This window comes from Martes martes (assembly GCF_963455335.1).
Source record: "Martes martes genome assembly, chromosome: 15".
Lineage (NCBI taxonomy): Eukaryota > Metazoa > Chordata > Mammalia > Carnivora > Mustelidae > Martes > Martes martes.
Window position 1 is genome coordinate 3,300,824 of NC_137903.1, and position 24,979 is coordinate 3,325,802.

Sequence of the window (24,979 nt, forward strand, 5' to 3'; positions counted from 1 at the left end):
GGGGAAACAGGTGAATGGGATTAGGATTATGCTTATATTGATGAGTACTGTGTAATGTATAGAATTGCTGAATCACTATATTGTACACCTGGAATTAGTATAACATGATATGTTACTATAGTGGAATTAAAACAAACAAACAAACAAACAAACAAACAAAACAACCAAAGAAAAAGTAAATCAGCACACCAAAATGTGTAGTTCTTGGTTTATGCGTTTTTCTTCCCAAGTAGACTAAAAGCTCCTTGCATAAAGTGATTGCATTGTGAACACTAAGTTTTCTTGAGTGTAGCATGGTGCTTGGATCTAGGCTAAGTGACTGTTAGTTGAGTGAATATATATTAATGAAGGTCAAATGGAGGGAATATGCTTCAGATGTTTCAATGTCCTGTGGTCTCTGTGAGGCTTCTGATTCCTCCCCTAAGAATAATACTGAATTGGTAGTTGCTGATACTCTTACATAAGCAATCATGGGGGAATCTGGACAAGCAAATAGAGCAACTTTTAAAAAGAAACGCTTGGGGAAAAAATGGCACCTTGGGCCAGACCAAGTCCCCAAACTTTGCTTAGTCTTTAACCCAACTGCAGTTTCCACCTCCCCCCAAAATGTTCACCCATCAGGGACGAATTCTCTGGTTGGCACCAGGGATGTACTCAGTCACATGGGTCCTCTCCATTCTCTAAGGAGAGGAGGTCATCTCTGCTCTCCCAATTAAGGGAAGGTGTCCTTCCCTGAAATGCTCCTTTCTCTTCTTTTGCCAACTTCCTTCCTATAAAAACCTCCCATTTGCACTACTTGTTGGAGTTCCTCTTACCTGCCAGATGGGATGCTGCCTGATTCCTCAATCAATTAATAAAATCAATTAGATCTTCAAATTTACCTGGTTAATTTATTTTTTAACATAAACAGTGAGAAGTCAGAGATACGAATGAGCTGGGGTAGGAGTGAGATGGGGAAGGAAATACATGGGGGGTGTCACGAGGGAAGGAGGGACAGAGTGACAACAGGCCCAGGGCTGGGTGGTGGGAGCCATGCGTTTTCAGGAGTTACTGTCTGGATGAAAAGGAAAAGCAGGAAAGGTAGGGTCACTTTTCCATGCCACACGTGGCTCATTCTCTTGCAACTGAATCAGGGGACAGGGAACAGGGTAGAAGCTGGTGACAAGGAGAAGCTGGAAGCCAGAGAGGAGGGTCAGACCAGGAGAGGAAGTGAGAGTCTGTGTAGCTGTCCAGGGTTGAGGAAGGGAAGCATTTGCATTGTTGCAGACAATCAGGGAAGGCTTGTGTGTTGAGAAGGAAGTCAGAAGAGAGGTGCTGTGTGGGGGGTAGATTTGTTAGTACGACCATCAAAGACCAACTTTGTAAGAGACAGAAAGAACATCTGCAAATACAATGCTGTTCCTGCAACTTGTGTTGCTGGTGGTTCTCCTCCCAGGTGGTGACAGTGAAGATGGTGAGAACTCTGGCCCTGCCCTGTGGGTGCAAGTGTGCCAGTCCGTGTGTGTGTCATGTGTGCACATGTCCTTGCATGATTGTATTTGTGTCTCTGTGTCTGTATACTTGTTCACATGTGTATATCTGTGTATTCATTCATGTGAGAATGTATAAATATCTATACGTTTGTATGGGTGTTTGTTTGTGTACATGTGCCTATGTGCACTTGTGGAATGCATTCCCCAGCACATATTCTGGGACAAGAGTGTCAGCCTGATCATTTCCTGAGCATCCCAGCCCCAGGGCTCTGTGCTCTTCTGAAGGATGGGTTTAGGCTCGGGGCTCTGGGGCAGCGCATGTCTCCTGAGAAAACTATGGCTTCCCCGGCCTCCAGATTTTGCTTCCCCTTCCTCCCACCTTCTTCTCCATTCTCTCTCCTTCCCAATGCTCCCCACTTCCAAAGTTTATCTGTAATTTTCCCACAGATTTCCAAGATCCAAACTCCTTCCGAGTCATCATGATATCATCCCTCTACAACCATTCCTGGACACAAAATCTGGCCTCAGCTTGGCTGGGTGAGCTGCAGACTATCGGCTGGAATAGCAAGACTGGGGCTCTCATTTTCCTGTGGCCTTGGTCCAAGGGCAACTTCAGCAAGGAAGAGATGATGGAACAGGAAAAGGCACTCCATACGTTCTCCATTAGATTTCCTCTGATATTTAAGGACCATTTCAGTGAATGGCAGCTTGAATGTGAGTTCATTTCACTCAGGCGTGGGATGGGGGTGGCAGGTGTATGTGTATCTTATTGGGTTACTTATTCTTCACGGGGGGAGCCTCCTCTGGTTTCTGAACCTCTTATCTTCCCCTCATAAAACTGAAGCAAGATGTAGAAGCCAGACCCTGATTCTTGAAAAGGTTCACATCTTCTGCTCTCTCCCACTCCTCCAATTGACCACAGGCTGTGTTCTCCTGTCTCACACTTTTGTCTCCTACTACCACCGCTCTCCCTGGCCTCCAACCAGGCACCCTCTGCTCTCTCACTCTGAGACTGACTTCTTGAATCGTGTGCTTTTCTCCCCATTCGACCCCATCACCGATGTCTATGTGTCCTCTGCATCCCCTGCATTTCCTTCTCCCTAGATTGTTTTTGCGCCAGTTTTCCCGTTGACACTTTCCTTATTATCTGCCCACATCCTTCATGTCTCTCCTCCAACATTTGCTCCTTCTAAAATCGTTCACCTCTTCCTCCTCCAGTGACCACTACTTCCTCTTTTGTGAGCCTCCCCTCAAACCAAATGTTGCTCCATTCCCTTCAATACCCTTAACTTCTCTCTATGGCTTCCACCATCCTTGGCTTCCACTTGTTTCATTTCTATCACTCTCCTGTCTTGTCATTCATGGTATCTCTTCCCAGATCCCCTTCAGGTACAGATGGCAAAAGTTTGTGGCCTGCAATTTGGAGAACCTTCAGTGGGCTACATGCGGATTGCTTATCAAGGATCAGATCTAGTGAGTTTCCAGAACATGTCATGGTCACCATCTCCAAAGGGAGGAATTCGGGCTCAGCAGGTCTGCAAATTGTTCAATCAGTACCATATGATCAACTTAAGAATACACAGGCACCTCAGTGACACCTGTCCCCGGTTCCTGCTGGGTCTTCTTGATGCAGGGAAAGCAGATCTACAGCGACAAGGTCAGTCCTGCTCCCTCCCTCCATAAGTCTCTCTCCTGCAATCATATATTTGCAACATTTCCTTTAAATTCAGGATAAGATGGAGACATGAGGGAGAAGGAAGGATGGTGAAAGTTTTCTAGAAGTGGAAAGATATGTCTATCTGTAGTGATATGAAGATCTACCCTCTCAGTCTGTGAATACCTGTCCTGTCTCTGCAGTGAGACCAGAAGCTTGGCTGTCCACTGGCCCCAGTCCAGGTCCTGGCCGTCTGCTGCTGGTGTGCCACATTTCCGGGTTCTATCCAAAGCCTGTGTGGGTGGTGTGGATGCGTGGTGAGCAGGAGCAACAGGGCACCCGGCGAGGTGATGTCCTGCCCCATGCTGATGGGACGTGGCATCTTCAGGTGTCTTTGGATGTGAAATCCAGGGAGGCTGCTGGCCTGTCATGCCGGGTGAGACACAGCAGTCTAGGAGGCCAGGACATCATCCTTTACTGGGGTGAGAAAGAATGTGGGTCTGCCTGGGAAAAGGAATGTGTGGTCTTCCAGCACAGCTGGAGATCTTGTTAAAAAATTTGGGAAATTAGGGACTCCAGATTAAGAAGGACATAAAATCCGTAATCCACCAACTGAGGGTGAAGATCCTGCAGGTGCGGGAGGATTCGGAGGGTTGGTGAAGGGCCTATCTCTGAGGAGGGATGGAATAAGTGAGAGAAGGAAGGATGGTTGGTGAAGCAGAGGCTGACATGAGGAAGGAGCACCAGGGAGGTGCAGTTCAACCCAGGGTAGATGGGAAATAACAACTTCTGTATATCAAACCCACAGAGAAGCCCCACTCCATGGGCTTGGTCTTCCTGGCTGTGATGGTGCCTCTGGTGCTTCTGGCAGGTCTTGCACTTTGGCTCTGGAAGCACTGGTAAGTCTCTGGAGTCACCTTCCTGCTCTTTCCTATGTCTCCCCCACCTTTCAGTCTGTCCTCAGCCCTCCTGCTTCCAATGCAGTCCCTTCCCCTTCCCTTCCCCCCTGCAGTCCTCATCTTCACCTGCTGCAAAGTGACTCCTCTGCTCCTCCCAGGAAAACACGCTGGAGACACCCATGCACTGGCTTCACTTTGCAGTGAGAATTCAGCCGCCCAGTCTCCAGTACTTACCTAAACCCTGCTCAGCGGTGAAGTCCTTGCAAATTTCTGTGTGCAACTTTTGTCTTTCATGACTGTTTAATGATCAATTATCAATATTAGCTAAGTATATAACAGGATTTGTTGTTCTGAGTTGGTTCTGGAACATAAATTTCCATGTTTAAGTCAGAGTAAATGAAGTCCCAGCAAAGTCCATGGGTCACAAGTATCAGATGTCACTTCCTCCAGTGAGCCTTTCTTGATTCTAAGTGTTAACAGCCTCTGCCTGGTGAGAACTTCCACCACTTTAACGTGCACTTTGGTTAATCTATTCTTGTCTCCTAGTCCTTTTTGTCCCCAGTTACATTTCTTTTCCCCTTACAGTTCTTGGACTTTTTGAGAGCAAACTCCATGTCTTTTTAATATTTGTATCTTGGCCTGGAGTCTCACCTTCATGGAATAAAAATCTGGGAGAATTTATGTCATGTTTACATGTTTTTCTTTTTCTTTTGTTTCCTGACAGGTAGGTAGTAGTTGAGATGTCTGATTGTCTGATGCTCCTTTTGTAAAAGTGTTCTCATTTGGCCAAGGTCTTCACACTTTCCTTGTTCCTTTTTTTTTTTTAAATTCAATTAATTAATATATAGTGTGTTATTAGTTTCAGAGGTCGAGTATAGTGATTCATCCTTTACATACAATGCTCAGTGCTCATTACATCATGTGCCCTCCGTAATGCCCATCACTCAGTTAACCCATCATCATACCTCCCTCCCCTCCAGCAACCCTTAGTTTGTTTCATATGACTAAAAGTCTTGTGTGGTTTGTCTCCATCTCTGATTTTTGTCTTGCTTTATTTTTCCCTCCCTTCCCCTATACTCCTCTGTTTTGTTTATTAAATTCCACATATGAATGAAATCATAGGATAATTCTATCTTTGATTGAATTATTTCACTTAGCATAATATTCTCTAGTTCCATCTACATTATTGCAAATGGCAAGATTTCATTTTTTGATGGTTGAGTATTATATATATATATATATATATATATATATATATATATCCATATGTATATAACATCTTCTTTATCCATTCATCTGTTAGTGGACATCTGGGCTCTTTCCATAGTTTATCTATTGTGGATATTGCTGCTAAAAGCATTGGGATGTGGATGCCCCTTCAGTTTACTACATTTGTATCTTTGAGGTAAATATGCAGTTGTGCAATTGCTAGGACTTAGGACAGCTCTTTTTAAGTTTTTGAGGATCTTCCACACTGTTTTCCAAAGTGGCTGTACCAGCTTGAGTTCCCACCAACAGTGTAAGAGGGTTCCCCTTTCTCCAAATCCTTGCCAACATTTGATTTTTCCTGGCTTGTTAATTTTAGCCATTCTGACTGGTGTAATGTAGTATCTCATTGTGGTTTTGATTTGTATTTCCCTGATGCTGAGTGATGTTGAGCATTTTTTTTTCATGTGTCTGTTGGCCACCTGTATGTCTTCTTTGGAGAAATATCTGTTCATGTCTTCTGCCCACTTACTGACTTAATTATTTGTTTTTTGGGTGTTTTGGGTGTTGAGTTTGATAAGTTCTTTATAGATCTTGGATACTAGCCCTTTATCTGATATGTCATTTGCAAATATCTTCTCCCATTCGGTTGGCTGCCTTTTAGTTTTGTCAACTGTTTCCTTTGCCATGCAAAAGCTTTTTATCTTGATGAAGTCTGAGTAGCTCATTTTTGCCTTCATTTCCCTTGCCTTAGAGATGTGTCTAACAAGAAATTGCTGCAGTTGAGGTCACAGAGGTTGCTGCTTATGTTCTCCTCTAGGATTTTCATGGATTCCTGTTTCACATTTAGGTCTTTCATCCATTTTGAGTCCATTTTTTGTGTATGGTATAAGAAAGTGGTTCAGTTTCATTCTTCTGCATGTGGCTGTCCAATTTTCTCAACACCATTTGTTGAAGAGATTGTCTTTTTCCATTGGACATTCTTTTATGCTTTGATGTAGCCTAGTTGACCACAGAGTTGAGGATTCATTACTGGGTTCTTCTTTCTGTTCCATTACTTGGTGTGTCTTTTTTTGTGCCATTACCATACTGTCTTGATGATTACAGCCTTGCGATATAGGTTTTTGTGGAGGGAGGGTGGGGCCAGACAGTTAGTAGCAAAAGAGGAAGATTGTTCCAGGGACAGGTCTGTTTTCTTGGGAGAAAATCAAGGGATTTTATCATACTCATGACTTCATCTGCTTTTAAGGGACAGAGAGGTCCCAGCAGACAGACTTCATTGGCTCTGATGGAAAGAAAAATTTCCTGCATGACTGGTTAAGTCTACATTTCTGGGCAGGGATGGAGGGCGGGGGTGGCAGTGGTTGAAATTGTAATTAGACTGGGATTGAAGCCCCAGTGTAAAGCCCCAGTGTGGGAACTGGGTCTAAGTGATACAATTCTGGGCCTGTGATTTTCTTTTTCTAAGAGGAAGAGCCTCATGGGGATGTACCTTCAGACACTTGCCGCTCCACCAGCAGAGATACTTTTGGTATCCTGATGGCTAGCCTGCTTGGGACAGAGCATGGGTCACTATCTCCATTCTGATTCTCATTCTCAGTCAGCTGTCTCATTCTCAGTCAGCTGTCTCATTCTCAGTCAGCTGCTCTGTCTTTCAGTTTTGGGATTGGGTCTTCTAAGGGTTCCTCCCTTTCCTTCAGTAGATGGAACTTTTTAGTCTAGGACAGGGTGTGGTACTGTTCTTACCCCACTGGCCCTTTCCCCCAGCTGTAGTGTGGCTTCACCTGTGTCCCGAGGCAGGTTCCCTGTCCTTCCCACACCTGGTTCCCTGCCCTTCCTACACCTGGTTAAGGCTTCTTTCTGTGTGGGAGATGGTGGCCTTCTGCCCTTCTCAGGCAGCAGGTCCTCTCAGACCTGAACCATACACCACCACAATAAAGCAGTTCTCTGGTCTGTATCCTGGGTTCCAGCCTATCAGGAGCTCCTGGTGAGGTCAGTGGCAAAAAGCCTAGACATACAGAGAATTTCCTGAGTCTGTGACTCTCAGGGACTCCTGGTACTCATGTTAGCAATTTGTTAACAATTTCAGTGGGATTCTTCTTTCTGGCTGTAAAGCATCAGGCATCTGTCCTAAGCAAGCAAGAGTTTGCATACTGTGTGTGGAGGCCGAGAAAAATTAAGGCCATCCCACCTCAGGTTTAGCCTTAGCATAAGTACAGCCATCTCAGACCCCTGTGCCCAAGGGCTGAACTTTCCCCTACATTATTTTAGTTCCAGGAAGCCCCACCCTGCTTTGGTTCCAGAGACCCCCACCCTGCTTTAGTAAATTTTCTCTCCTCCCCCCCAGCCTCTTTAAAGACCCATAAATACCCCTGCCTTAACTAAGCTCAGGGTCCAAGTCCCTACTCCGCTGTGTCGGGTGTACTTGGGCCCAAACTTAAGCTTGTCGAATAAACCCTTGTGGATTGCATCAGTGTTGGCTCCTTGGTGGTCTCTCGGATGCGAGAACTCAGGTACAACACTGTGGGGTGCTCTTGATGTTATTTTAGAATATAGGTGAAGTTCTGTGGGGTAAGGTCCAGAGCTGAGGACCAAGAAAGAATTCTTGAGATGTCTTTAGTGCAAGATGGTGGTTTTATTAAGGCGTGGGGACAGGACCTGTAGGCAGAAAGAACAGTGGCTAAGTACATATATACCTGGGAGTTGGAGGAGGTAATGAAAAGGGAGGTTTCAAAAGGGTTTTCATATATTAAAGACTCACAGGATACTGGAGACCTTGCCATTATCAAGTTAAGGTTGTTTTTCCCTCTAGCAAGGCATTAAAATTAAGACATTTGGGCGCTTCCTGAATGAATGTCTCACATATCCCCCCAGGACTGTGTGTGTGTGTGTGTGTGTGTGTGTGTGTGTGGTGGGCAGCGGTTGCAGGGTGTCAGCATGTGCTTTGTCTTCAGCTTGCCTTCTGCTCCCTCATCAGCCTGATCAGGTGAAGGATGGTATTTCAGGTGGTGGAAGAATTTACCCAAAATGGAGAAAAGGAGATAGAACTTTATTGAATACACCGCAAGGGAGCAGCAGGCAGAACAGGAGGGAAATACTGTCTGCCAGGAGGCAGTGACAGGGGCCTTGGTTAAGGAGGAAGGTGAGCAAGTGTGGGAGCATAAGGAATTTTCCTTCATGGGTACCTGTGTCCTGTTGTAGGCCCAAACATATTTTGAGGTGAGTTGCCTAATGGACCTATTTGTACTCAGCAGGGGGCGGTGGCCACTGTGGGTCCTTCTTCCTGACTCAGATTTCTTCATTCGAATTGGGTGCCTTCTAGTGGCCTCTACATTCCACCCACCTATTGACAGTGACAAATCTTTGGCATTTGCCCAGAGGTCTCATCTGCAGTTGCTTCTTCCTTCTGAATGAGGGCAGCATAGAGGGGTCCCCACCGAACTCAGTCCATCAAGTTTTCTATGCAATTATAGACAAGAGCATAGTGTTATACTAAAGTGCTGATAGGTGATTTGAGTGAAATTCTTTGATGGCCTGATCCACGGGATTAAGGGGAGGGGACCCCTTGACAATATAGACTGCAAACTCTATTGGACTATTTTATTCATATATGGAACTGTTGGGTTCTAGAAGAGACAAGTTTAACAAAGGGACCGAATAAAGGGAGGCCAATAATTAGGAGTATGAGTGTTGAGGACAGGGGTCCTAAGAAAGGAAGTAGCCAGGAGAGCCATTGCCAGGTTTCATCCCAGGAAAACCATCTTTATTTTTCACAGTCCTGGAGGAAGGAAGCCAAAGGAGTTTTAGATGAGAAGGACAAAGATAATTCTAAAACAGCTACTGATTGTATTGTGAAAACAGGATATCAAGGTGGGGAAATGGGGGAGCCCCAGGTACATTACAATTTCTGACCAGGTACTTACTCTCGTTCACACTGTAGGAAAATGTTGAGAATGTAGTCTTGGAATTGGGAAGAAGAAATCATAAGAGTTTGGGGAGGAAAGTATTTAGGGAGTTTTTCTAAGATAATATCTTAGAATGATTGAATACAGGGGAGTGGAGATTGGCAATGGTGCAGATTCACGGGCCTCTAGGCCTCAGGGTGTGCATCCTCCCAGTCGCCTTTGAATAACACATGTTGATCTTCAACTGGCTTGCAGCTGTACTTGGGGGAGGGCTCAGAGGACAAAAATGCCAGCAAGTGTTGGTCAGTCTCAGAAAGACAAAGATTAGTTTGTAACTCTGTCATTATCTTCCTTCCAAGTAATGGAGTTGGGCAATCAGGTAAAACAGGAAAGGAATGGGTAAAGGTATTTAACCCTCCAAGAAATAAAAAGGTAGTGAAATGTTCACTCTTTGGGGACCCATCTATGTGGATGAGGAGTCTAGGACTGGAAGATGATGCCTGAGTATTTGGTAAGGGTGGAATAAGTGATTCCTGTATATAGTAGAAATTTCAGTTGTGTCTCATGCCACATCCAGCATTACCTGAGGCTCTGCTGTAATGATGGAGAATATGGGAGCCTGAAGTCTTTGCACCCTGTCAGTCAAAGGAGAAGAGAATTTCCACCCTTCCTCCACTGGGCTTCTCATTGTACAGAGCTAAGGGCAGCTGCAGATTGCCCGGAGTGTCCTTGGCCTGAGGCCGGTGATTACCTGGAACAGCTTGGGCTTAGACTTTGGGGATGGGATGACCTTCCTGTTAATGGGAAGGAGTGGCAGTCCCATGTCCAATGCCCTGGTTGTTGCCATGACAGGTGAAGCCCTGACAAAGGGGGCATTAGACACGCCTGGGCAGATGTCCTGATTGGCATATTGGGCCTGCCCCTTGTCTCTCTGTTCCCTTCTGGCATTCATGACTACCTCTTGGTTATTGAAGACCCTGAGCCATATATAGAAATGTGGGGACAAAGCTCTGAGGTCCCTGACTGAGGTTCTGAAACTTTTTTTTTGATAGCAAGGGAGCCCTGGATGATAAAACACTTCACTGCCTTCCTGGCCTTCAGGATGTAGGTTGGTGTACTTTCCCAGGCCTGACTAAAGAAGAATGAAATCATATGGGATTTTCATTTCAGCCTTGAGTTATTTCTTTAAGTTGTGCATAATTCACTGTTTTTATACCCTCAATTAGACAAGGTATCATGTAATCTGAAATAATTATACCAGGCTTTACTCCTTGATAATGTCAACTAGGATTGGTTTTGGGGCCACACCAGAGCACATTCATGGGCATGGCTGTGGGACCCATTAGCCCAGTTCTGAGACAAAGACCATATACAAGTTTTTTTTTTTTTCCTAATTGTGCAGAATATAGTAAAGATGATGTGAATGTCCTGAAAGGTGAGATCAAAAACAACCATGAGGCTCTCGAACTTCTCAGTGAAATGGGAAGAAGCTTGGCTAAAGAAGTCAAGATTTTTCCCATCTGGAACAAAACAGACATTGGAAAAGGGACAGGGACCCTAATGATCCTTGTATCCTCATTCTTTACTTTACAAAGGGACATGACTTTCTCTGTGGAGAAACAGAAGTCAGATTCTTAGGCTCATAGTTAGTGCCAGACTGGGTGTGGGATGGGGAGAAGGGACCTTGGTTGGGTGGTGGCATGACGGCAATAGCAGGGGCCCTTAGGGTGTGAGGAGGATCAGGGAGCCTCTGGATGTTCAGAGGAAGGGATAAGATGATGGGGTGGAATAAAAAATGCATCATCTAAAAAGTGGACAGCCTCAGACAGGCTATGAAAATGAGCAAAACACATTCTACAATTTTTGTGAAGGCCAATGTTTTGGAATAATGTCATTAAGGCTGCACATTTGAGACCTCCAATCCTTTGGGGGATTTCTGGAATAAAGGTAAAGCTTGAATATAATATTATAAGAAAGAGTTCCATGGAGTAGTCTTCCCTCTTGATCTGGAAGTTTGTACTGAGGACAGGAAACATTACATAAAATGATGAGATGTTTCCATGGGACTTGGGGGGTTCAATTTTGATTCAGTTTCTAAGAATGCAGCCCATGGTGAGTCTGAAGGAATAGAGGTTTTGTGCCATAGTGAGGAAGACCAGCTGCCAATTCCCAAAGAGCCATCATGATAAAGGGAATGGAGGCCTGAATCTTGGTTGTAATTTCAGTCAGTGTACCCTACTGACCTCAGAAAGAACCTGATGTGTATGGAGTCACTGAATGTGATGCAGAGTCCCTACATTAAAAGCACCAGGACAAATAACAATGACAATTACTGGTGGACTACCCATGCAACAAGGAGAGACAGACATCAGTTGACTGAATAGTGTCAAAAAAATGAGGGTGAGGACTCACCAGTCATTTATGTAGGAATGTATCCTGCCTGTAGATCAAGTTGGTGAGTGGACCCACAAGAACAGAGGAATAAAGGGGTGGGAGCTGAAAGAAGTAAGGTAGCTGATAGTCAGCTAACATCAGGAAAGCATCCCAACAGGTCTGTAATGTGTGAGGATTTGCCCTGTATAAGCTGTCACTGGCAAGTGTACTACACATTGGGAATGGAGACCTCAGGAGGACAGAGTGGGAGAGCAGAGGAAAAGGGGTCCTTCACCCTCACAGGCATGGAAGCTTGACCTGATTGTTCTTAGACATTCAGTTTGCACTGGGAAACACTGTTGGCCAGAGATTTTCAGTTATCTGGGAAATTCTAAAGGTAAGCTTTCCAGGGCCAAAGAGAGAATGGAGACGTGCCGACGGATCCCTCCGATGGGCAAGAGGGAAAAATCCTTCACCCTTTGGGCAAGGGAGATCTGGCTGGTTCTGCCTAGGGCTTTGTATCTTTACCAAGGAGTAACCTTGGCTAGAGGACATCAGTTCTCTAAGGAGTACTAGAATCTGTCCACTGATGAACAGTCCCAAGAAATTCTTGGAGAATCTGGAGAGGTCACAGGGCTAGCCAAATCTTCACCTTAGGGCCCCCAAATCTGGGCTGACTCAATCAGCGGGAGGTCAGTGACACAGGTACTAGAAGAGTTCACCAAAGACTGAACAAGAAGACTGAAGTTTATTGAATACACTGTCTGTGAGCTGTGGGCAGGACGTCAAAGGAGTGATTCTCTGGGAGGAGGCAGTGATGGGAGACTGTAGTCAATGCAGAAGTTGAGTAGGTGTTAGAATATATGGAATTTTCCTTTTTTGGTACCTGTGTCTGGGGGTAAGTAACACATTGCTCAGCTAGAGCTTATGGATATTTTAAGGTGGGTAACCTAATGGGCCTGTTCTTACTCACCCAGGAGGTAGCGGTACATGCTGGGCCCTTCTACCTTATTCAGATTTCAATTGCTCAGGTTGGTTACCTAGAAGTGGCTTCTACAGATGCCCTGTTTCCTTGGAGGAGTTTGTTTTTCCTTAGATTTTAGGTTAACAAGTTGACCTGATACTTCCGTTTTGTGATGCATTAAAAAATGACTTTGATTATCCAGCTTTTCATAATCTTAAGTAGAGGAGTAGATCCTCTGCTTTCTATGTTCCAATCTTGACTTTCTAAAAAATTATTTCCTTCCATTCATTAGACTGAGTATAATTCTGTTTACTGGTCAACCAAGAAATAGCAAGGCAAATAAACCAAACACATATATCCAGAATGTATAAAGCACAAACAAATATTGAAGAACCTTTGACAGTTACAAACATCATTGAAATAGAAGGTCAGCACGTCCAGCAGAGGCCAGCTCATGTAAGATAAGCATAAAACATTCCAGCAGAAACAGTAAGAAGGGAATCTGGAGACTTGATTCCAGAACACTCTCTTAATTCTATTTGCTATAAATCCTCACTGGTTTCTTATTATAGGTAATGGAAGATTTTCAGTAGGGCTCTCTGTGTGAACTTCATGATTATTAGCATATGTTTGTACCCTATAGAAAATAGTGTAAGACTCTATTCCATCAAATAGGGTTATAAGTAGTGCTTTCTGAAGATTAAGAAATTTTAATGTTGTAGATATCTATATATTTAAAATAATTGGATGCCTGAACCAAATTATTCAATCATTCAAGAATAATCATAGAACACCTACCACTTTACAGGCCCTCATTTGGATGTTGGTTATCCATTTTAAGAGTAATGTATATCTAACACCCAAAGGCAACCAATGAAGTCATAATTTCAAGTGGGCAAACATTAGTTAAGGGTCATTTTTAGAAAATATTATTTCAAGTAGTCATGTTGTTAGGCAGAGCCTGTACATTATAATATAACTCAGCACACAAAGTTCTGGGGAAAATGGTGCCATAGAAAGGCCCCAAGATCCAACTCTTCCAACTAGATAACACCCGTATCAGTGTAAATAACCCAGATATTGATCTGAAGACTGGCAGAACTAACTTTCCACAGCTAAATGTAGAGAAGAGACTGTATTGAACAGGGCAGGATGGGTGGAGGTGTGGTAGAGGGTAAAGGGACCCACACAATGTCCACAGATGGAAGGGACACAGCAGCCAGAGAGAAGGGATAGAAATAGATTCATATAAGGAGCCCACTGGGGAAGATGAATTCCCATAATATTTGGTTTTGAAAATCATGGTTTCTGGAGTCCTTATGAACCATGGGGCCTACACGTGGAACATAAAAAATTGGCAGGCTCGGCTCTGGGAGAGTTGGATGTCAGGAGGAAAGAGTCCCCACACTCTTAAAGCAGTAACATAACATACAGTCCCACAGAGTTACAGCATAGGAACCACAGTTTGAAATATGCCTGGGGCTACAGGAGGGAGAGTTATTTCCTAATCTCATGGTGTACTCCAAAGGGACGAAATCGCTGGGGGTGTCCTCCAGGAATAAAGATGCTGTCAGGTGTCATTTTCCTTCTCTTCCCCGGAGTGTGAGCACACAGACACTGTAGGAACCCATGTAGAGACAACACTCACTAACCTGCTTTCAGCATGCCCCATATCCATGTTCCTCTGCAGGCATATTCCCTCCAGCCAGACCTTTAATTCCAGGTCCCTTCCCACAACTGATCTGTGCAAACCTTGTTAACACTGGGCATGCTGACCCAGTGTGCTGCTCTGGATCTTCCCCCTCCAAGCCTGACTGCCTGCATCCCATTGAGTGCAGGCTGCTCCAACAGCAGACCTGTGGAAACCCTGCTAACACCATGACACCCACCCTCATGCTATTCTGAGGTTCTGCTCACTCCATTCGAATCTTGGTGTGTGCCAAGATTCCAAAGTGGTGCCACAAGTCTGGTAATGCCCAAGCATTCCTGACAGGGACCACTCTACTACAAAGTGAATCTTGCCCTGAGGAGAGGGAAAGATGAGTACACAGAACATTCTGACTGAGGCTCTACAAGTGGGCTAGGTAGACATCTGCTCTGATGCAGGGCCCTTCCACCAATGAAAATTCACAGGGGACAATACAGGGAATGTGCCCTATAGTTCAGTGCTACTTTGCCCCTGGAAAACACCTAATATGACACAACTTAAGACTAAGGAGGCTGCTGAATAAGCCACTAAGAACACAGGGACCAAACTCAAACCACACAGGCAATGACAGCAAAGCAAAAAGTGGATTAGCTTCCACAACAGACATGCAACACTCATAGGAGATAACCCTAAAGTGCCAGGCTCTGGTGAACAGGAGACACCACACAGCAGAACATCAGAACTTCCTCATAAGGAATGACTTTGAAGAGCAGAAGATGTTGCTCACTTTCTGAACATACAGAAAGAGACCAGAGACTTCAACAAAATGGGGACATGGAGGATTATGTCCCTAATGAAAAAACAGGACTAAATCACAGTCTGAGAACTAAGTGAAAAGGAGATAAATGATATGCCTGATAGAGAATTTAAAGTAATGGTCATGAAGTTACTCTCTAGACTTGAGAAAAGAGTAAAGGACCTTAGTCCTTTACAGAAAACATAAAAAAGAACCAATCAGTGTTGAAGAACTTAATACCAGAAGTTAAAAATATACTAGATGGAATGAGTAGGAGACTAGAAGAAGCAGAAGAACAGATCAGTGATCTAGAACAGAGAGTATGGAAAGCAATCAATTTGAACAGGAGAGAGGGGAAAAATACAGAAGAAAATAGGCTTAGGGAGCTCAGCAACCCATCTAACATAAAAATATTTGCAGTATAAATGATAGAAAGGGAAGGGGGGGCAAAAAGTTATTTGAAGAAATAATAGGTGAAAATATGCAAAACTGGTGAGGGAAACAGAAATCTAGATTTGGGAGACACAGTGAGCCCCCAACAAAATCAATCCATGAAGGTTTATACCATCATACATATTAGTTAAAATAACAAAAAGTAGCAATGAAGGAGAATTTAAAACCAGCAAGAGAAAAGAAAGTTACATGCAAAAGAAACCTATAGAGGCATCAGCTGATTTTTTAGCAGAAATTATAGATCAGAAGGAATACAACATGATATATCATGATATATCCAAAGTACCGAAAGGAAAAATGTCCACAGCAAAGAATACTCTATCCACCAAGACTGTCATTCAGAATAGAAGGAAAGATATAGAGTTTCCCAGACAAACTAATGTGAAAGGAATTCCTGAACACTAACTCAGCACAAGATATGTTAAAGGGGACTCTGAGTGGAAAGGAAAGGAAAAATGAAAAGAAAAGCAAGCAGAAAAGCAGTAAAATAATATATGAGTAATATATGAATGCATAAAAATCAGTCAAGGGACCCACAAAATAAAAGGTTGCAAAGTATGGCACCATATTTCAAAAAATTGGGGGGTGGGGATGAGTAAGAATGATTTCAAACTTAGTGACCTTAACTTAGTAATGACTGCTATAGATGGAAGCTCTTATATTCAAAGTGAATGATAACCACAGATTAAAAATTAGTAATACATATGCAAAAAATCAAGAGAGAAGAATCCATGTAGGTCACTAAAGAAAGCCAGTTCACCACTGGAGAATAGAGAACTACAAAAACAAACATAAAACAAGTAATAAAATGTCAATAAGTATATACTGGTCAATAATTATATTGAATGCAATGGACTAAATGCTTCAATCAAAAGACATAGGGTGAAGAAATGGATATAACATTTAAATGCTGCCTATAAGAGACTCATTTCAGATGTAAAGACACATGGAGATTCAAAGTGAAGGGTTGGAAAAGCACATATCAAGCAAATGGATGTGAAAGGAAAGCCAGGGTAATAATACTTGTCTCAGACGAAATAAACTTTAGAAGATAGACTTAACAAGAGACAAAGGAGGACAGTACATAACAATAAAAGGAAAAATCCATAAAAAGATACAACAGTGATAAATATTTATGCAACCAACATGGGAGAACCCAAATACATAAAGTAGCTAAAAACAAACATAAAGGACTAATCAATAGTAATATAATGATAGTAGGGGAATTTAACACCCCACTTACATGGATGGATCCAAGCAGAAAATCAGTAAGGAAACAGTGGCTTTGAATGACACATTGGACTAGGTTAGATCTAAATGATATATTCAAAACATTCCATCCCAAAACCCTGAATACACGTGCTTTTTTTTAACTTTATTTTTCAGTATTCCAAGATTCATTGTTTATGCACCACACCCAGCGCTCCATGCAATACGTGCCCTCCTTTACACCCACCACCAGGCTCACCCAACCCCCACCCCACGTCCCTCCAAAACCCTCAGTTTGTTTCTCAGAGTCCACAGTCTCTCATGTTTTGTCTCCCACTTTGATTTCCCCCAAATCACTTCTCTCCTTCTCCCAATGTCCTTTGATTTCAAGTTATACTAAAGCTGTAGTAATCAAAATAGTATGGTACTGACACAAAATGGACATATACATCAATGAAACAGAGTAGAGAACCTAGAAATAAACACACAATTTTATGGTCAATTAAAAGCTGACAAAGGAGGCAAGAAAATGCAATGGGAAACAGAACGTCTCTTCAACACATGGTGTTGGGAAAATTAGAGACATGTGCAAAAGAAAGAAACTGGACCACTTTCTTACATCATAGAAAAAAATTAACTCAAAGTGGATTAAGGATCTAAATGTGAGTCCTAAAATCATAAAAATCCTGTAAGAGAGCAGAGGTATTAAGTTCTTTGACACCAGCTATAGCCGCATTTTTCCAGATTTGTCTCCTCAGCAAGAAAACAAAAGCAAAAGCAAAAACAAAAACAAAACAAAGAAACTGTTGCACTGCATCAATATAAAAAGCTTCTGCAAAGCAAGAGAAACAAGCAACAAAACTAAAAGACAATCTATTGAATGTGAGTAGGTATTTGTTAACAGCGTATGTGGTAAATGGTTAGTATGCAAAGTATATAAGGAACTTGTACAACTCAACACCCAAGAAAGGAAATAATCCAATTAAAAAATAGGTCTTCTGAATGAAGAATAGACATTTCTCCAAAGATGACATCCAGATGTCCAACACACAGATGAAAAGATGTTCAGCATCACTCATCGTCAGGGAAATGCAAATCAAAATCACAATGAGATATCACCTCACGCCTGTTATGTTGGTTAATTTAACACACACACACACACACAGAATCAAGTCTTGGGGACGATGTTGAGAATAAAGAACTTTGTATCCTGTTGATAGGAATGTAAACTGGTGCAGCGACTGTGGAAAATATTGTGGAAGTTCCTCAAGAAACTAAAACCAGATTTATTATATGATCCAGCAATTTCACTACTGGATTTTTTTTGCATTATTGGATATTTGCCCCCAAATGTGAAAACACTAATATGAAAAGAAACTGCAGCATTATTTACCAAGTAGCCAACATATGAAAACAACACAAGCGTCCACAGACAGATGAATAAAGAGAAAAGATGTGATATGTACACACAATGGAATATGATTCAGACATAGAAATAACTGATCTCTCCATTTGCAATAACATGAATGGAGCTAGAGAACATGATAGTAAGTCATATAAATCAGTTGAACAAGGACAAACACTATATGGTCTCATTCATAGGTGGGATTAAGAAACAAAACAAAAGAACAAAGTGGAAAAGAAAAAACAAACAAACAAACAAACAAACTCTTATCTATAGAGAGCACACTGCTGGTTCCCAGAGGAAAGGTTGGTAGGGGGATGGGGGAAACCGGTGAAGAGGATTAAAATTACACTTATGTTCATGAGTACTAAGTAATGTATAGAATTGTTAAATCACTATATTGTACACCAGAAACTAATTAACATGGTATGTTAACTATAGTGGAATTAAAAAAAAAATAACCAATGAAAAACTCAGTGCACCAAAATGTATAGTTCTTGGTATATGTGTTGTACTTCCCAAGTAGACTAAAACTCCTTGCATAAGGTGACTGCACTGTGAACACTGTATTTTCATGAGTGCAGCACAGTGCTTGGATCCAGGCAGGTGATAAGTGACTGTTTGGTGAGTCAATATATATTAATGTAAGTTAGACAGAGGGGATATTTTTCAGATGTTTCAATATCCTGTGGTCTCTGTGATGATAGTGGCTTTTCCCTAAGAATTATCGCAGACTGGTGGTTGCTGAGACTGTTGGACTAGCAATCATGGGGGAATCTGGACAAACAAATAGAGCAACTGTTAAAAGAAATCCATTTGCCTAAAATGGCACCTGGGGCAAGGCCAAGTCCTCCAAAGTTGCTGAATGAATCCCTAACATAACTACAGTTCCCAGCTCTCTCAGAAATGTGCACCTGTCAATGAATTCTCTGGTCAGCATCAGTGAGGTACTCTGTCCCATGTGTCCTCTCCATCCCCAAGGAGAGGAAGTCATCTACACGGTAAGCCCCTTCCCTGCTCTCCCAATTAAGGGAAGGTGAACTTCCCTGAAGCACTTCTGTCTCTTGCCAACTTCCCTCCTACAAAAACCTGCCATTTACAATACTCCACAAACCTCCCCTCTACCTGCCAGATGAGATGCTGCCTGACTCTTGAATCACTTAATAAAACCAAACAGAACTTTACATTTACTTGGTTGATTTAGTTTCTTAACACAAGCGGTGAGAAGTCAAATATATGAATGAGCTGTGTTGAGGGTGAGATGCAGGGTGGTGTCACAAGGGCAGGAGGGAAAGAATGATAGGATCCAGGGTGGGATTCTGGAAGCCATGTGTTTTCATCGATTGCTGTCTGGATGAGAAGGAAAGGCACAAGATGTAGGGTCATTTTCAAGCCACATAGGATTCATTCTGTAGCAACTGATCTAGGGGACAGGGAGCAGGATGGAAGCTGGTGACAAGGAGAAGCTAGAAGCCAGAGAGCCAGACCAAGAGAGGAAGGAGAGCTGAGTAGGTGTACAGTGTTGAGGGAGGAGCACATTTGCATTGTCACAGAGACTCAGGGAAGGCTTGTGTGTGGAGAAGGAAGTCAGAAGAAAAGGGCTGTGTGTGGGGTAGGTTTGTTAGAACAAACACCAAAGGCCAACTTTATAAGAGAAAGAAAGAACATCTGCAAATACAATGCCGTTCCTGCAACTTTTGTTGTTAGCGGTTTTCCTCCCAGATGGTGACAGTGAAGATGGTGAGAACTCTGACCCTGCTCAATGGGTTGCAATTTTGTACATGTGAGTGTGTGTGTGTGTGTGTGTGTGTGCATGCGTTTGTGCACATTTGATTATGTGTCTATGTATTTAGGTGCCTAAGTGCATCTCTGTGTGTGTTTGTGGGTGTACATGTGGAGGTGTGTATCTGCATATCTGTTCTTATGTAAGTGCATATGTGTGTGCATCTGTATAATCTCAGTGTGTGGGTGTGTGTACATATGTGCATTTGTGTCATTCTCTGTGTGCAGTCATATTTGGGGTCAAGAGTATCAGCCCGGTTCACCTGAGCATCTCTGACCTCAGGGACCCATACTCTTCTGAAGGATAAGTATGAAGCTCAGTGCTCTGGGGCAGCACCTGTTTCCTGAGACAATTATGGCTTCCCTGTCCTCAGACTTTGGTTCCCCTCCCTGGCACCTTCTTCTCCATTCTTCCTCTTTCCCAATGCCCTCGTACTCCTCCCTATTCTGTTCTTTTGCTACAGCCTTCCAGGAGCTGATCTCTTTCCAAATTATCCTGACCACATCCTTTTACAACCCTTCCTGGACACAAAATCAAGGCTCAGCATGGCTGGATGAGCTGCAGACTCATGCCTGGGACAACAAGACCGGCGCTTTCATCTACCTGCAGCCATGGTCCCAGGGCAAGTTCAGCAATCAGGAACTGATAGAAATGGAAAAATTATTCTACAGATACTCCATTATAACTATTTCGACATGTCGTAACCATGTCAGCGATTGGTGGCTTGAATGTGAGTTCAGATCCCTCTGGGTGGGATGGAGGTGACAGGCACTTGTGTCTCCTTGAGTTCCTTTTTCCTGTGGGAAATGGACTCCACTCACTTCTGAACCTTACCTCTCTCCGCCATAAAATGGAATCACATCCATATGGGGGTAGAATCCAGATCCTGATCTTTGAAAATCTTCATGTCCTCTGCTACTTCCCACTCCTCTCACTGACTGTCGGCTGTGCTCTCCTGTCTCCCACGTGCGTCTCCCATGACCACCCCTTTCCCTGGCCTCCAACAAAGCACACTAGCTCCCTCACTCTGTGACTGACTCCTTGAACTGTGCTTTTCTCTCCATTCAGTCACGTCAGCAACGCCTTTCTATGTGTTTCCCGCATCCACCACACTCCCTTCATCCTAGGGTGTTTTTTACCCTAGCTCTCCTGCTGAAGCCTTCCCTATTCTATACCCACCTCATTTATGTCTCTCTACCAATGTGTGTTCCTTCCTCAAACATTCACCTCTCTCTCCGCCTCCAGCAACCACCATTTCTCCATTGTCTGAGCCACTCCTCAAACAAATCTTTCTCTATAATCCCTCGATTTCCTATAATCCCCTAAATTTCTCCCTCTGCTTCTTCCCTCCATGAACTTCCCTCCACTCATCTCATTTCCTGTCTTGTACTGTCCCTGTCTTGTAACTCACAGTCTCTCTTCCCCAGATCCCTTTCAGGTTCAGACAGTAATAAGCTGTGATTCTCACTTTGGAGAAGCATCACTATGCCTCCTGCGGATTGCTTATCAAGGAACAGACCACTTGAGTTTCCAGAACACCTCATGGTGGCCATCTCCAAAAGGAGGAAGAAGGGCTCAACAGGTCTGCAGACTACTCAATCAGAACCATGTTAGCAATGAAATAGCACAGAAGCTTCTCAGTGACACCTGCCCCCGGCTCTTGTTGGGTCTTCTTAATGCAGGGAAGACACATCTCCAGCAACAAGGTCAGTCCTGCTCCCTCCCTCCATGAATTCTCTACTCTGCACTCATAAATTTGCACCATTCCCTCAAATTCAGGGTGAGGAGTCAGGAGGGAGAAGGGAGAGTGGTGAAAGGTTTCTAGAGGTAGAACGATGTGTCTATCTGAAATGATGTGAAGCTTTACACTCTCAGTCTGTGAATACCTGTCCTCTCTCTGCAGTGAAGCCAGAAGCCTGGTTGTCCACTGGCCCCAGTCCCGGTCCTGGCCATCTCGTGCTAGTGTGCCATGTTTCCGGGTTCTACCCAAAGCCTGTGTGGGTGATGTGGATGCGGGGTGAGCAGGAGCAACAGGGCACCCAGCGAGGTGACATCCTGCCCCATACTGATGGGACGTGGTATCTTCAGGTGTCCTTGGATGTGAAACTCAAGGAGGCTACTGGCCTGTCATGTAGAGTGAAACACAGCAGTCTAGGAGGCCAGGACATGGTCCTTTACTGGGGTGAGAAAGAGCTGGGACCCAGACGGGACAGGGGGCAGGTAGGGCTAGAGCAGAGTAGGGGAGCCTGATGAAAAATTTGGGAATCTAAGGACACCAGACCAAAAATGACAAAAAATCATTAACCCAAGAAATGGAAGAGCTGAGGGTCAAGGTCCTGCAGATGTGGGTCATGTGGAGGGTCTGGTGAAGGGTGCATCTCTGAGGAGGGATGGGAGAAGAGAGAAGAAGGGTGGCTGGTGAGGTAGAAGATGAAAAGAGCAAAGAGGATGAAGGAGGTACACTTTAATCTGGTTTAATGGAAATGATACCTTCTCTTCACCATATCCACAGAGCAACCCCGCTCCACGGGCTTGATCTTCCTGGCAGTGATGGTGCCCCTGGTGCTTCTGGCAGGTCTGGTGTTGTGGCTCTGGAAGCGCTGGTAAGTCTCTGAAGCCACCTTCTTGCTCTTTCCCATGTGTCTCCCCAACTTTAGTCCATTTTCACCCCTCCTGGTCCCAGTGCCCTTCCCCCCAGCAGTCCTCACCTCCAGGTGCAGAATGATTCCTCTTCTGTTCCTTGCAGGAAAACACACTGGAGACCGCAGTGCATTGGTTTCCCTTTGGAGTGACCTCCCAGCAGCCCAGGGGCCAGAACCTACCTAAACCCAGCATAGCGCTGATATCCTTGCAACTGTCCATGTGCAACTTTAGTCTTTCATTGTTTTCTTAATGATCAGTTGTCAGTATAATCTAAATATAATTTAGTGACGTTCGTTGTTGGGGCCTGATTCTGGAACTTTAAAATTCAAAATTTAACTCTGGATAAAATGAAGTCCAAGAAACTCCATGCGGCATCAGGCATTAAATGTCAGTTCCTCCAGAACTCTCCCTGATTTACAATTGGAAGAAGTCCCTGCTAAGTGAGAATTCTCACAACCTATTCCTATTCCTGAACCTTAGCCCTTTCTGTTCCTACTTGGATCCCTTTTGCCCTCTAATGGTTAGGTCTTTTGAGAGCAAAGTCCGTGTCCATATACATACATACATATATATATATATATATCTCCTTGGTAAGGTGTCTCACTTACATGGGATATGTGCTCAATAAAAACTGTGTTGGGGGGGCACCTGGGTGGCTCAGTGGGTTAAGCTGCTGCCTTCGGCTCAGGTCATGATCCCAGGGTCCTGGGATCAAGTCCTGCATCGTGCTCTCTGCTCAGCAGGGAGCCTGCTTCCCTCTCACGCTCTCTGCCTGCCTCTCTGCCTACTTGTGATCCCTCTCTGTCAAATAAATAAATAAAATCTTTTAAAAAAATTAAAAAAAACTGTGTTGAATTTTTGTCAAATTTATAGGCTCTCTTCTTCTTTTCCTTGTTGATATGTTTGTAGTGGTTGAGATGTCTAGTGCTCTCCTTGTTAAAAGTCCTCTCATTTGGCTGAGGGACTTCACACCCTCATGGCTCCTTGTTTCATCTCTGACATGGTGAGGAGAAACAGTTTTACCTGTGACCATCCAATTGTTTACTATAGACACCTATTGGAGTGGACCTGTTGCTCCAAGTATTCTGAATAAAAAGTGGAAGGCAGGGTTCAGGGCCTTAATGTTTCTGGGGCTCAGGGACAGCAGCAGAGTTGTCACCTTAGGGCTTCTTAGAAATATAAGGTCTTGGTCTTAGCTGAGACCCACTGAATCACTTTGCATTTTAGCAAAATCAGCAAGGAATTCTCAGGTAAATAAAATATGAGAGGCACTGATACAGGTGAGGCCTGAGAGCAGTGCAAGTGTGTCCCTGAATGAAAAACAGATGCTCTGGGAAAGAGAGTAAGAGAATTGTGCTCAGGCTACTAGGTACTTAACCTAAAGATACAAATGTAGTGATCCGAAAGGGCATGTGCACCCCAATGTTTAGAGCAGCAATGTACACAATAGCCAAACTATGGAAAGAGCCTAGATGTCCATCCACACATGAATGGATAAAGAAGATGTGGTGTATATATATACAATGGAATACAATGCAGACATCAAAAAAAAAAAAAAAAGAAATCTTGTCATTTTCAACGATGTGGATGGAATTAAAGGATATTATGCTAAGCAAAATAAGTTAATCAGAGAAAGACATTATCATATGATCTCACTGATATGAGGAATTTGAGAAACAGGACAGAGGATCATAGGAAAAGGGAGGAAAAAATGAAATAAGATGAAATCAGAGAGGGAGACAAACCATAAGAGACTCTTAATATCAGGAAACAAACTGAGAGTTGCTGGAGGGGAGGGGGTGGGGTGACTGGGTTATGGACACTGGGGAGGGTATGTGCTATGGTGAGTGCTCTGAATTATGTAAGACTGATGAATGACACACCTGTACCCTTGAAAGAAATTACACATTATATGTTAATTTAAAAAAAAGCATATTGTGCTCAGGAATGAATGGGGATCCAGCAAGGAGAGTGCATACAGTGCCTCCTGGAATTCATGGCTGCTCTGTTACAGTCAGTGAGGGGCTGTGCCATTGTTCCTAGGGGGACTATGAGGGTGGGAGCCTCTGCTCCTAGGAGCTTCTGCTCACAACACTTGCCAGGTGAAGACTACACAGCCTGGTTTCATATGTGTTTCTGATTAAAGATAGTGTCTTGTGCCATATATCCCTATGGTGAAATATTAGTTCAAAATTGTAACATTTCCCAGCTTGGGTACTATGATTGCCAGGGTCTTTGGCTTTCAGCCCCACAGCTATGCTTCCCACAATGCTTTTAGAAGCAAACAAATAGGAAACAGTCTACATCTCATAAATCCACATATATAGCTCTTTACCACCTTTTCCATGATGTCTTCATAGTGTCCCAGATCTTATTTAGCACTCTCTGGAGTGGCTCCATGTAGATGCCATGAATGCCCTATTCCTTTTCCTGGATTTACTGCATTGATAATTCATTACCTCTGACATCATGGTCCACAGCTCTGCATGAGGAGACTGATCAAGTCTTACCTACACAGATGTTTTGTCATGAGGCACATACAACCTTCTTTTTCTCAGGAACACCAGTC

At 43.6% G+C, this 24,979-nt stretch overlaps 2 protein-coding genes across 4 annotated transcripts; both read left to right on the forward strand.

Moving 5' to 3' along the window:
• The first annotated feature begins 1,262 nt into the window (after window positions 1-1,262).
• Window positions 1,263-5,143, forward strand: LOC308356350 (T-cell surface glycoprotein CD1a-like). 2 transcript variants are annotated; one of them, XM_080825262.1, is made up of 6 exons: window positions 1,263-1,453; window positions 1,920-2,186; window positions 2,851-3,129; window positions 3,330-3,390; window positions 3,935-4,025; window positions 4,184-4,705. In XM_080825262.1, exons 1-6 carry the CDS (start codon window positions 1,393-1,395, stop codon window positions 4,319-4,321), a joined length of 897 nt encoding a protein of 298 aa, XP_080681388.1. In that variant the 5' UTR covers window positions 1,263-1,392; the 3' UTR covers window positions 4,322-4,705. The 2 variants fall into 2 exon arrangements, with proteins under 2 accessions (XP_080681388.1, XP_080681387.1); XM_080825261.1 differs by having other exon boundaries at window positions 1,269-1,453; window positions 3,330-3,608; window positions 4,184-5,143.
• Window positions 5,144-19,467: 14,324 nt separating this feature from the next.
• On the forward strand, window positions 19,468-23,238 carry LOC308356351 (T-cell surface glycoprotein CD1a-like). Of its 2 annotated transcripts, none has more exons than XM_080825264.1 (6): window positions 19,468-19,724; window positions 20,231-20,497; window positions 21,195-21,473; window positions 21,671-21,784; window positions 22,280-22,370; window positions 22,514-23,238. In XM_080825264.1, exons 1-6 carry the CDS (start codon window positions 19,664-19,666, stop codon window positions 22,557-22,559), a joined length of 858 nt encoding a protein of 285 aa, XP_080681390.1. In that variant the 5' UTR covers window positions 19,468-19,663; the 3' UTR covers window positions 22,560-23,238. The 2 variants fall into 2 exon arrangements, with proteins under 2 accessions (XP_080681390.1, XP_080681389.1); XM_080825263.1 differs by having other exon boundaries at window positions 19,574-19,724; window positions 21,671-21,949.
• The last annotated feature ends 1,741 nt before the right edge of the window (window positions 23,239-24,979 follow it).

What these genes read in the sequence shown, in the direction of transcription:
- LOC308356350 (XM_080825261.1), top strand. Translation starts at nt 1,393, where the DNA reads ATGCTGTTCCTGCAACTTGTGTTGCTGGTGGTTCTCCTCCCAGGTGGT. An exon ending in CAGTGAATGGCAGCTTGAAT is followed by an intron (nt 2,187 to 2,850) that starts GTGAGTTCATTT and finishes ATCTCTTCCCAG; the next exon opens with ATCCCCTTCAGGTACAGATG. An exon ending in CTTTGGCTCTGGAAGCACTG is followed by an intron (nt 4,026 to 4,183) that starts GTAAGTCTCTGG and finishes TGCTCCTCCCAG; the next exon opens with GAAAACACGCTGGAGACACC.
- LOC308356351 (XM_080825263.1), top strand. Translation starts at nt 19,664, where the DNA reads ATGCCGTTCCTGCAACTTTTGTTGTTAGCGGTTTTCCTCCCAGATGGT. An exon ending in AGATGGTGACAGTGAAGATG is followed by an intron (nt 19,725 to 20,230) that starts GTGAGAACTCTG and finishes CTTTTGCTACAG; the next exon opens with CCTTCCAGGAGCTGATCTCT. An exon ending in CAGCGATTGGTGGCTTGAAT is followed by an intron (nt 20,498 to 21,194) that starts GTGAGTTCAGAT and finishes TCTCTTCCCCAG; the next exon opens with ATCCCTTTCAGGTTCAGACA.